The following is a 13088-nucleotide window of genomic DNA, read 5'->3' as shown; positions in this document are numbered from 1 at the left end:
ATTTAGAGCTAAGTATATGATGACATGGCCTAGTGTCCAAAATAACTGCTTCCACTTGCCTACAAAAGCACGTGAATGATTCTTGACTTAGATCATTCCACCCATATAGATTCTGTTTTATTATCAATATTCAGTTGCCGCGTACGAATACGATCATTAACCCATTGGACCCTTACTTAACACATTGAATTAAGACTAACCAGTGGACTTAATCATGGGTTTCACTTAAAACAATGATTTAATTTATTGTAGAATCGTGGACTTTATTTAGAAGAATGGTGTTATATACTCTCCAACTTATCTTTTTAAATGAGAGAATGAATATTTTATATGAGAGATTATTTTTGAGTGAAATAAAACTCTTATGAATGATAATTTTTTTTAGTATTTAAGATAATTAAATGTTTAAAACTAAAACAGAATATTATCAATTAAACTGAAATAATTTCACGTTAAATTATTTACATGACAAGTAATATTCTCTAACATACACTATTTTAATAAATATTTTTATTTGACATAATATATGTGCGATTTTATAAATAAAGAGCATGAAGTAACTAGACCAACATTATTAAGTAACTCATATTGTACTCAATAATATAAAAACAGATTTAAAAAAGAGAGTATGTGTTACTATCATTATTATTCAGCCAAGTCATATTATATTGTGGAATATATGAATTAATTGATTTGATATTGTTCAAACTTAACTAATAATCTCAAAATTGAGTCTTAAATAAACATATACCAGTGGTCTACACAAAAAGGAAAAAAAAAAAAAAGACCAGATCATATTTCAAAAATCAAACTAAATATTGTGGATTTTTTACCTAGGTTTATTTTTTGTAAATAATATTTCATGCTTTTTAAAAGCTCTCTTACAAGACAAAAAGAAAATACAACTAAAGTTTAAACCAAACAGCAACGCTAGCAAGATTAAAAGGATTATGATTTGAGGAGTGTGAAAAATATATTTTTCATTAATGATTAAAATTTATTAAAAATAAAAATTATGAGAAAGATTTATTAAATAAAAATTAAACCTACAAAATTATATTTTTTTAATAAATTTCACTCAATAATAAAATATATTCAATTAGAATACTAACAGTTTCTTATGATTTAACTAGTTCAGTAGGGGAAAAGTATAATGTTGAAAAAAAATATTATTTTGTGCTTGATTGATAGACAGACCAACATAACTCATTAAAGAAGTTTAACTAAGTTGGTTCAACAATACATATAAATTATTATACCTATATTCAATTTTTTACTGATAAAAAAATGTGAACTTAATTCGTAATCATGTTGTACAGAAAAACATTACGTATGATTCTTTTTTAGATTTATGATGAATAAAATAAAATTAATATGACATTGAAAATAATTAATTCTGAAAGAAATAAAAAAAATTCTGAAAATAAATTATTTCATTTATACTTCATAATTAGTTTTATTTTTTCAACCAACTAAAATAAATATTTTTCAGCTTACTATTAAAATGCTAAAATCAATAAAATTTCCAAATACAAATCTATTGTTTGAAATTATATATACTAAAATCAATTTTTTTCAAAAATTAATTCTAAAAAAAAGTTAAATGATTTATTTGAATAATGTTTGAACAAGATATAGCCAAAATACGGTTCAACCACAGCCAGTTTAGCGTCATTGGTCACTACAAACTATTTTATTAAGTCCCATAATTTATCTCTTTGTTACAAAATGCATCATTGATTATGATTGAAGGTTTAGCCCCTGTTTCATTTTTGAAACAGCATGTATTTATGGCAAACACTAGATTGAAGAACCAAAACTAGATTTTATTTATTTATTAAAAGTATATTATTAATACACAATGCATCTTCAATATGAATTCTAATAAAAACTTGCATTCGTTTGCAAAGCTGCAAAGGCCTACATTTATTTGAAGCATCAAGCATCTAAAAAAAAGTGAATAATCACAAACTCCTTTCGTCCTATACGTTTTACAGATACTTCCTTTCTGCCTAGGTAGAAGATGCATATCACGACCAAACTCTGATATATCTTTGGTGCCAGAACTTTAATATCAGAATACAATATGAACACTCTTCAACACTCTTCAAAGACTAAGTAACAAGGAAACTTGTGAATCCTCAACATATTTACATAAATCACCCTTAGGCATCTAAAATTCAATCCAACATCAATGAAAAAGTTTTGCATTTTAGTACCTTAATTAACTCTAAACCCTGCATTCTATATAGTTCATTGATTTTGCATGGACTGCATTTGCATAATTGTACCATAAGGTCCAAATTGGCATCCACTGAGGAAATACTGCTCCTGAAGTGGTTTAGACCCATTTGAAGAAATCCCACAAAGTTGTGTCATGAACATGTTTCTATTTGTGGAATTGAAATGCATAGGCACAGTTTCACATGGCAATTTCCAATCATGTTCCTGTTTAATTACCATGGTAGTAGACAATTTCTGATTCTGGCGTGGTGGATTCACATCCTTCACTGAGTGATCTAGTGAAGAGGGTCTGTTACTCTCAGATGAAAGAGATTTTGCTTCTGGGAGATTCACCATTGTGATGTCATGGATACTGGATCTCTTCTTATCCTTTCCCCCACTTAGTTGCCTGATGAAATACTTCTGAGCATGACTTGCAACCTGAGTTGGAGTCCTTGTGATCACAAAATTGCGAGAAATGTTTCTCCAGTCTCCTTTACCATACTTCTTCAGACCCATCAGAAATTGTCTGTGATGGTCCATTTAGCAAGTAACCCAACATTAGACAGTAGTTCTTGCATAAATCAAAAGCTCAAGATAATATTTAATTAAACTCAGAAAAGACTGCACTATAGACTTTATTATCAATTTTAGAGTTCAATTAGAATGCACCGACACTGCAAAGGTCAATATAGTTTGTCATATATGGTATGTTGACTCTTTACAACGACAACCTTAAAAATTATACTTAGAGATGATTTTTTATTAGTTGAACCAGTGTAAAATTCTTCAAATTTATTGTGCATGAAAATTTAATTATTAACATGTTTTTGAGTTTCTCATTGATTCAGGAGCCAAATCCTTTCATTCAGGCAAATATTTATACAAAAAACAATAGACTGTATTAAGTGAAGCATTTTTCATATCAATCATATATATAAAGTAACCAGAACTGACTCAACCATTCAATCGATAACTACACAAATGAATTGGCTAAAACTCAAAACTATAACCAAAAACATTAACTTCTAAGTTATTTAACACCCAAGCCATGCATGGATTATTCCTCCACTTTTTGGCACACATGAATTTAATCATTACCTGAATAGGGATCACTTATGAAACAACAACACACACAACAAAGGCTTATGATGTGCAATTACCTGTGCTCCTCTTTAGTCCATGGCACTCCTTTCTTCCTCTCCTGCTCAGATGGTCTATTGGAAGCACCCCTTTTGCCAGTAACACCATAAAACTGCCTGAGCCCACCAAATCCTTGATTATTGACCCACTCCAATGTGAAGGAATCAGTAGCAGTGTACCCTGGAACTGGGATAAACCCAGATTCAATGACACTCACATCTGCTTCAAGTTCCCTGTACTGTTTGATCACATCACCGACCGTCTTGCCCGGAATCAAGGCGGCCACCTTCAGCCACCGGTCCGGCGTGTCCTTGTCAAACACAGCCAAAGCATTCTCAAAGAGCTTGTTCTCCTGTGGAGTCCACCTGGTCCCCGAGCTTTCTTGGAACAACCAATTGGAACTCTGGAGGTATGAGGCTGGAGAAAGAACTTCAATTCCCCTGTTCATTGTTCTAGTTTAAGGTAATATTAGTAGTAGCAGCACTCATAACTAGCATGATAAAAACATATACACATACACAAATACACAAATACAAACACAGTTATTACTTATTACATACTCTCTCTTTGAATTCAAAGTGAGAGAAGATGTGAAGAGTGGTGGACTAGTGGAGCTGCTAAGAAGAATATAATCAAGAAGCATTTGTAAGGAATCTGCGACCCTTTTCACATAGCCACAGTCTAAGGAATCTGGAATATATATATATATATATATATATATATATATATATATATATATATATATATATATATATATATATATATATATATATATAAAAAAAAAACTTTCTTTCCAAAACCCAAGGAAAATTCCCAATCCCTCAGTTTATAGGAAAACTACAAAGCTTGTACTTTTAATTTTTTTTAAACCCTAAAACTATTCAGATCTAAGACAAGAACGAATAATCACCAACACAAAATAAAAAGAAGTAAACCAAGATAGAAAAATGGGTAAAAGTAATAAAATGTTCAGAGAATTAAATGGAGACCCCAGAAGCTTATGTAGTTGACACAATAATTGGGGTGACTAGCTTTTCCAAAGAGAGATATGTTGGGTTTTTTTTATTTATTACAACTGAGAAAACATAGAAAGGAAAAGAAGTATTAAAATGGAAATGGGAGAGTACGTTGAAGAAGAAAAGGATGGAGTGAAGTGCGGAGGAGTACAAAGAAGGGAAACAGAAATGTCAGGTCTTTGTACTGTACTGGTGTTGAGTTGAGACAGCGATCTATGGAACAGGTTGGATTGGAATGGGGAGAGAGAGAGAGGTCAAAGGTACTGAGTTGTGATTGGTGGAGAGGGTTCTTGCGGGCGCTGAGACCACACGATAGATACAAACAAGCAGGAGGAGAGAGAAATTAAGGGTTGTTTCATAGAATTAAAAGAAAACCTTATTTGGTGTCACTTTGAAATAATACACATTAATATTTATGATTATGAAACGTCATATGAATTATATAACAATATAAATTAATTAATTTTTATTTTTAATTCAAACTTAAAGACCTTATAACAAATTTATATCCTTAAATTATATTTTAATTTTAATTTAATATTTTATTAAAAGATAACTTTATCCCTTAATTTCTTTCAGCAGAGAGAGATGAAAAGGACGAGGGTTGATTTGGTGTGGGGTTGGGAGGGCGTGGACTGGTTTGGGCAAATTGGTAACTACATGGATTCCATATGAACATTGACGTTTGACATGGTTGGCTAATGAAGAAGTGATGTTGAGTAATTGAAGTGGACCAGGGGGGAGCATGGAGTGTACCCAGGGTGGATAAATATGTTTAGGTCCATGGATTGGCATGTGAGACTCACGATTTACGTAGGTAATCGATCAATTTTTTTAAACGATTCATGATTATGTTATATTTGTTGGTCCGCCCCACTTAATCCGTGGACTATACGGTTGAGTAATTGAAGTGGAACAGTGGGGGAGCATGGAGTGTGGCCAGGGTGGATAAACAGGTTCAGGTCTATGGATTGGTTTGTGGGGCCCGTGGTCTAAGTCTAAGTGGGTAACGGACCAATTTTTTTTATACGATTCATGGTTATGTTATATTTGTTGGTCTGCCCCGCTTAACCCGTGGACTATGCGGGTTTAGCCCACGGGTCTGCGGATTGTTCGCATTAGGTTTGATTTGTGTGAACAAGTTACAATCAAGAGAGAATTTAAAAAAAAACAAATAAATAAATAAATATATTAGATAAGATAAAGATTTAAAGATAAAAATAAGATTTAAATTAAAAGATGATGAAGATAAAAAAAGATAAGATCAGAAAAGTAAATAAAAGATAACAAAAATAAAAGATTAAGATAAAAAAAGATAAGTGATACTGTTGTGGGACCTGAGCGGCTAAAAATCTTCCTTCTTGATATTTTCTCGATTTTTTTTCTCTTTTAATCTATCTTTTTCATATTTGCAAGCCATAAATAATAAAAATACCAATTCTTATCATTTAAGCAAAAAATAACTGCTAAATTAATATTTTTAAAGATATTTCAATATATTTTTATTATAAAAAATAGCTCATATTTAACCCTTATTATTGCAACATGCTAAAAACACTTTCTCTCTTCACAGTTCTTCTACATCACTACGCAGTCACGCGCGTAGTCTTTCCCTTATAAGGAAAACAAAATGTAACTCATGTTCACGCAGTCACGCGACACATCACATCGGTAAATAATGTGTATTGTTGTCTTTTAATCACTTGACTTGATTTTATTCTAATATTTAGTATTATTTTGAGTTTTAGGAAAAGAAGATGAAAATGTGGAGATGGGAAAGGCTGAAGTTATTTCAAATATGAAATTATTTGTTGTTGAAGATGTTTAAATTTCATATTTTAGATTTATTGCTTGAATTTTCTTTTGTTAAGATATTATTTATTTTATTGATGTAATTGACTAATTATTGAGATTGTATTTACATTTGTATTGAACTTAATTTGATTGTGTTGTATTTTTTATTGAAATTGAAATTTTTTTAAAACTAGGCCCGCGAATCGGTCCATTTGACCCGCGGGTCCGCGGAACGGGGTCGGATCAATTTATTTGGTCCGTGTAAGAATGCGGGACAGACTGACCCGATCGACTGTCAATGCAGACTTATGCGGACGGGTCTCATGCGAGATGGATCAGCCTGCTTACCCACCGCTAAGTGTGGGTAAAAAGACAAAAATATCATTTCATGAAAGAGGACGTTGTTTTGGACTGAAATTGCGAAAATGCCACTTTATAGTTTTCAGGGGGAGGTCACGATGAGATTGGAATAATATAAAAAGACTAAAATATCATTTTTATTGATTTATATTTTAGTAACATTTATTGTAATGTTTTATATTTTAAATTTTTTATTCCTTAAAATTTACAACGTTATTCAAGATGGTTTTTCGTCAGTTTAATACTAATATTGTTAGTATTTTAAATTTTAAAATGATTAATTTTAATATAATAATTCTTAGTTATCTCTATATTTAATTAATTTGAATATAATGATAATTTTTAACGGATTTTTTATTAGAATTTTAAAAAATAAAAATCCAACAATCACTCCTTATAGTCAAAACTTGTTCTTATTTGAGATACCAAAGTTGTGTTAAAATTAATGTTTTTTATAAGAGATATGTGACTTTGTAAGAACTAATAAATAAATAATTAATAACTAAATTATAATTAGATTAAATAAAAAAAGTTTTTAGAGATAACTATGAGAGTAGTGATCATAAAAGAGTTAATACTCATTTACGTGAAACAAGGTTCTCTTACATAAAAGTGTTCTCTCTTGGATAGAAATCTCATTATGGAGAAAAATATGCAATGTTAATCTATTATTTATGAAAATTATATATTTTAAGATTTTATTGGTTTTTTATAATTGTTAATCTAAAGAACCCTTGAAATTTGGATGTGAATGAGTTATAAAATTTATGATTATACATTAATGATGTTTTCCGCAAATTATATGGATCCTAATTTTAAAATTAAAATTATTGATAATATGTTTTTCCGTTGCAAGTATGTGTATATTTTCAACTGCTGCATCTTATATTGATTGATATATAATAAAGAAAAAACAAGCAATTTCCTTATGAACATCTCGTACACGTAAATTCATTTGAAAATTTGCAGAATGTGAATTCCTTAAGAATTCTTTTATTTGGAGCTTTAATTATTTATACTTTGGATATCTAGTACGTGAATTTTAATCGTGAAGATCCAGTTATGGAGTTATGGGCACGGTATCAATCATCATGTTCCCGTGATTACCGTCAATACAGAAGTGAACGTGATTGAAATACACACACACACACAAATATATATATATATATATATATATATATATATATATATATATATATATATAATTTTGGTTATAATGTGAATGAATGGGGTCTGGAATGAAATTGGATACATTAAAATTAATTGTTATAAGGTATTTATGAATCGTTCACCGGTTTAGTTATTCTTATAATCAATGAATATAATTGTAAATAATTTTTGTGTATCATTAATTTATTTATATACCCAAAGGTAATAGGTACTACTAATTTGTACATATTTAATTGTCAAATAATGTTAAGAATTTTATTAACATCATCATGTTTGTAGGTTGTGTTGATGGATCACCCAAAGGAGGACATCAACATACATTGATCGTTATCTGAATGAATCATATATATGATATATGTTTTATGTCTCAAAATGCTTATGTGAATTTTATTATGCAGTACATATTCCCAATTCACTAAATTCTCATGTATCATCTTTGTTAATTTTTTAATGGGCTTAACTTTTTTGACAGGAATGAGAAAGTCAAATTTCATCTCTGTGTTTTGGATCTTAATCTTGCTATATTGGAAGAGAAGTCTACTACTATTACTGATGCTAGTAACAATGAAGAGAAAACTCATTATAAAGCTTCATAAAGATCAAACAGACTCAACTTAATGTTCATGAGAAATACTGTTGCAAATAGTATTAAAACAACTCTCCCTAAGACTAATAGTGCTAAAGAGTTTATGGGATTAGTGGGAGAGCGCTCTCAAACATCTGATGAGTTTCTTGCTGGGACATTAATGAGTACACTGGCCACCATGAAGTTTGACGGTTCACGTACTATGCATGAGCATGTCATTAAGATGACAAACATTACAGCAAGACTTAAGACCTTGGGAATGACTATGAATGAGAACTTCCTTGTTCAGTTTATTCTGAACTCATTATTGTCTAAGTATGACTCGTTCCAAATGAGCTATAATACCATGAAAGATAAATTGAATGTGCATGAATTGCATAGTATGTTAGTTTAGGAAGAAACAAGGCTTAAGAATCAAGGAAGTCACTAAGTCCATTATGTAAGCCACCAAGGGAATCAAGGAGCCGAAAATAAATTTGTGAAGAAACATGATAAAGGCAAAGGGCCATTAAAGATCAATGACGACCCTGTGCAAATCCAGAATAAGACATCAAAGAGCAATAATTGTCATTTCTGTGGGAAAGTACGACACTTCCAGAATGATTTCCTAAAGCGTAAGTCTTGGTTTGAAAAGAAAGGTGAGCTTAATGCTCTTGTATGTTTTGAATCAAACTTAACTGAAGTTCCCCATAATACATGGTGGATTGATTTTGGTTGTACAACTCATGTTTTTAATACTATGCAGGGATTCCTTACAATCCAAACCATAAGCTTAAATGAGAAGTTCGTCTTCATGGGTAGTAGAGTGAAAGCTCCCATGGAAGCAATCGAGACTTATCGTTTAAAACTCGACACTGGACATCATTTAGATTTACTAGAAACTCTTTATGTACCTAGTTTATCTAGGAATTTAGTTTCATTATCTATACTTGATGTTACTGAATACTCTTTTAATTTTGGTAATGGATGTTTTAGTTTATTTAAGCATAATCATCTCATTGGTATGAGTGTTCTTTGTGATGTTTATATAAATTGAAATTAAATGGTTTGTATGATGAAACTATTTTAACTTTACATCATAATGTTGGCACTAAATGTAGTTTAGTGAATGAATAATCTGTTGTCTTGTGGCATAAACGCTTAGGTCACATTTCTAGAGAAAATATGAAAATATTAATAAAGAATGAAATTCTTCATGATCTAGATTTTATGGATCTAAATATTTGTGTGGATTGTATTAACAAAAAACAAACTAAACATACAAAGAAAAGAGCTACAAGAAGCACTCGGCTTCTTGAAATTGTGCATACTAATATTTGTGGGTCTTTTGATGTTAATTCTTTCGAAAAGAAAATATATTTTATCATCTTTATGGATGATTATTCACGTTACAGTTATGTCTACTTACTGCATGAGAATCATAGGCAGTGGATGCCTTAAAAATTTACTTGAATGAAGTAGAAAGACAATTAGACAAAAAGGTGAAAGTTGTTAGGTCTGATACAAGTGATGAGTATTATGAAAGATACAATGAAACTGGGCAACACTCAAGTCCATTTGCCAAACTCCTTTAGAAACGTGGCATTTGTGTGCAATACAGAATGCCTGGTACACCACAACAAAATAGTGTATCAAAAAGGCGTAATAGAACTTTAATGGATATGGTTAGGAGTAAGTTAAACAATTCAAATTTACCTGTATCTTTGTGGATGTATGCCTTGAAAACTGCCATGTATTTGTTGAATAAGATTCCTAGTAAGGCATTTCCAAAGACACCTTTTGAACTGTGGACGAATAGGACACCTTGTATAAGACACCTACATGTTTGGGGTTGCCAGACATAAATAAGGATTTATAATCCACAAGAAAGAAAATTGGATGCAAGAACAATCATTGGATATTTCATTGGTTATCCAGAAAACTCAAAGGGGTATATGTTTTATTATCCTAATCATAGTATGAGAATTATTGAAACTAGACATGCAAGGTTCATTGAAAATGGTGAAATCAGTGGGAGTGCAGTTTCACGAGATGTGGAAATTAAAAAAGTTAGAGTGCAAGTCCCTTTAGCTTATACCTCTATCAGTAAGGTGATTGCTCTTTTAGTTGTTGTTCTAAACAGCAATGAAGAAGAGCAACATAATAATGAGCCCATGATACATAATGAACCTATTGTAGAAGAACCACAAGAAGTAGCATTAAGGAGGTTTCAAAGAGAAAGGAGACTGGCTATTTTGAATGACTAGGTGGTATACCTACATGAAACAAAAATAGGCTTAAGCATTAATGATAATGATTCAATTTCATTTTAACAAGTGTAAGTTGTGATAATTTTGAGAAGTGGTTAAATTCCATGAAAGAAGAGATAAATTTCATGGAACATAATGGTGTTTGGGACCTCGTAGAATTGTCAAAAGGGTTGTAAAAGAGTTGGTTGTAAGTGGGTCTTCAAGACTAGACATGACTCACATGACAACCTTAAACATTACAAGGCTTGACTTGTTGCTAAGGAATTTACTCAGAAATATGACATTGATTATAAAAAGACATTTTCACCGATGATGTTCGACATGTGGCCTCAGAAATCTTAAGAAGGGGTGAATTAATTTCCCACTAACAAACTTTTAACTCCCTTCTAAAAGAATAGATAGGCTTAGAATGCAGAAGAAGCAACAATCAATTTAATAATGTTCTTTAAACATGAAAGACAAAATTGACTGCAATAAAATGAATGAGATAAGGGAAGAGAGAATGCTAACACAGTTTTTATATTGGTTCGGCAAAGTCCGTGCCTACGTCCAGTACTCAAGCAACTCACTTGAGATTTTCCACTCCCTTTGTAAAAATCTGTTTACAAAGTCTGAACCACACAGGGACAACCTATCCCTTGTGCTCAGGAATCCTTACAACTTAAAAGACCCTCAGTCCCTTAATCAATCTCTTTGAATGAGAAGAAAGAAAGAAGAATTCTCTCTTGAAGAGAAGGATATTACAATTGAAGTCCATGGAGAAACTCTTAATGGATTTGCAAGTGTTTGCTGAAGAGTTTCTTTTGAGAGAGCATTTGGCAATGAAGTTCTCTTGAAATATCTCTCTCGTACATTTTGTGTCCCAAGTCACCTATTTATAGGCCTTTGATGACGATTCAAAAATCTCTTAAACATATGTGACTCTCGGGAGTTATTTTCTGAAGAGTTGTGACTTTTGGGAGTTATTTTCTGAATTTCTGAATTCTTGACTTGGATCAAACTTGAGAAACGCTTATCTTTGGCATCATTAAAATCATGTATACATACATTCACATTCTCCCCCTTTTTGATGATGACAATCAAGTGATTTCTTTTTGACATCATCAAAACAATGCATGATCCACATTCTCCCCCTTTTTGATGATAACGCTCATTATCCAAGGCTTGATCTTTTTTGACATCATCAAAATCTTCATGATTTACATTCTCCCCCTTTTTCATGATTTACATCATCAAAATATTTTTTTTATAGTTGCATTTCTCTCTACCATTGTAGGAATAAAGGGATCAAATTTAACGGCTTCCCATATCTTTAAATCTATGGCTTCTATAAAGATATGCATTCGGGTTTTCCAATAATGATGACCCTCACCATTGAACATAAAGCCTATTGATAATATTTCCCTCAGGAAATGGAAAGTTGGATGAGGCCCTATCTATTCTTGAAGTTTTTAAACTTTATACAATAATCCTGCTCTGATACCACTTGTTGGACCAGCGGCCTCAATAACTTAAGAGGGATAAGCTTAGAATGCAAAAGAAGCAGCAATCAATTTAATAATGTTCTTTAAACATGAAAGAAAAAATTGATTGCAACAAAATAAATGAGATAAGGGAAGAGAAAATACAAACACAATTTTTATACTGGTTCAGCAAAGTCCGTGCCTACGTCCAGTACTCAAGCAACCCACTTGAGATTTTCCTTTCCTTTTGTAACAATCTATTTACAAAGTCTGAACCACACAGGGACAACCCATCCCTTGTATTCAGGAATCCTTACAACTTAAGAGACCCTCAGTCCCTTAATCAATCTCTTTGAATGAGAAGAGAGAAAGAAGAATTCTCTCTTGAAGAAAAGGATATTACAATTGAAGTCCATGGAGAAACTCTTAATGGATTTGCAAGTGTTTGCCCAAGAGTTTCTTTTGAGAAAGCATTTGACAATGAAGTTCTCTTGGAATATCTCTTTCTTGCTTTTTGAACTTAAACACACACATATATATAGGCCCTTCGTGCCTATTCAAAATGGTTTGAAGAGATGTGTCTTTTCAAAAAGCTTTTTCTGAATTTCTTCACTAGTAATCAATTACAATGTTTGTGTAATCGATTACACAGTTCTAATTTGAAGGGTCATGACTTTTGAATTTGAATTTCAGGAGTTTTGTTGCTGGTAATCGATTACAAACATATGGTAATCGATTACATGTTCAAAATTCAAATTCAAAACCCTTTTCAACAGCTCTTTTTCATTCTTCCCTTCTGGTAATCGATTACACTTCCTGGTAATCGATTACCAGAGCCTTGCATGACTTTGAAACCCTTTGTTTTGAGGCAATGCTTGATCTTTAGTGAATCTTGAAACAAGGCTTTGTTTGATGAAGCAATCTTGAATTAATCTTGAAGCAAATGTTTATCCTTTGAAGCGGCCTTGTTTGATTCTTCTTTGGCATCATCAAAATTCATGTATCCATGCATTCACATTCTCCCCCTTTTTGATGATGACAATCAAGTGATTTCTTTTCGACATCATCAAAACAATGCATGATC

The 13088-nt window shown here is 31.6% G+C and overlaps 1 protein-coding gene across 3 annotated transcripts; it reads right to left on the bottom strand.

Annotated features, from left to right (window-relative positions):
- Positions 1-1868: 1868 nt before the first annotated feature.
- On the bottom strand, positions 1869-4719 carry LOC100813517 (transcription factor DIVARICATA). 3 transcript variants are annotated; one of them, XM_006573281.4, is made up of 3 exons: positions 4494-4719; positions 3387-3818; positions 1869-2752 (listed from the first exon to the last, which is right to left on the bottom strand). In XM_006573281.4, exons 2-3 carry the CDS (start codon positions 3812-3814, stop codon positions 2254-2256), a joined length of 927 nt encoding a protein of 308 aa, XP_006573344.1. In that variant the 5' UTR covers positions 3815-3818; positions 4494-4719; the 3' UTR covers positions 1869-2253. The 3 variants fall into 3 exon arrangements, with proteins under 3 accessions (XP_006573344.1, XP_003516340.1, XP_040869740.1); XM_003516292.5 differs by lacking the exon at positions 4494-4719 and adding an exon at positions 3927-4076; XM_041013806.1 differs by lacking the exon at positions 4494-4719 and adding an exon at positions 3927-4048 and having other exon boundaries at positions 3387-3806.
- Between the last annotated feature and the right edge of the window lie 8369 nt (positions 4720-13088).

The sequence above is a fragment of the Glycine max genome, chromosome 1 (assembly GCF_000004515.6).
Source record: "Glycine max cultivar Williams 82 chromosome 1, Glycine_max_v4.0, whole genome shotgun sequence".
In the NCBI taxonomy this organism is placed as follows: domain Eukaryota; kingdom Viridiplantae; phylum Streptophyta; class Magnoliopsida; order Fabales; family Fabaceae; genus Glycine; species Glycine max.
Note: the sequence above shows the minus strand (reverse complement) of the source record. Positions and strands in the feature narration are given on the sequence as shown.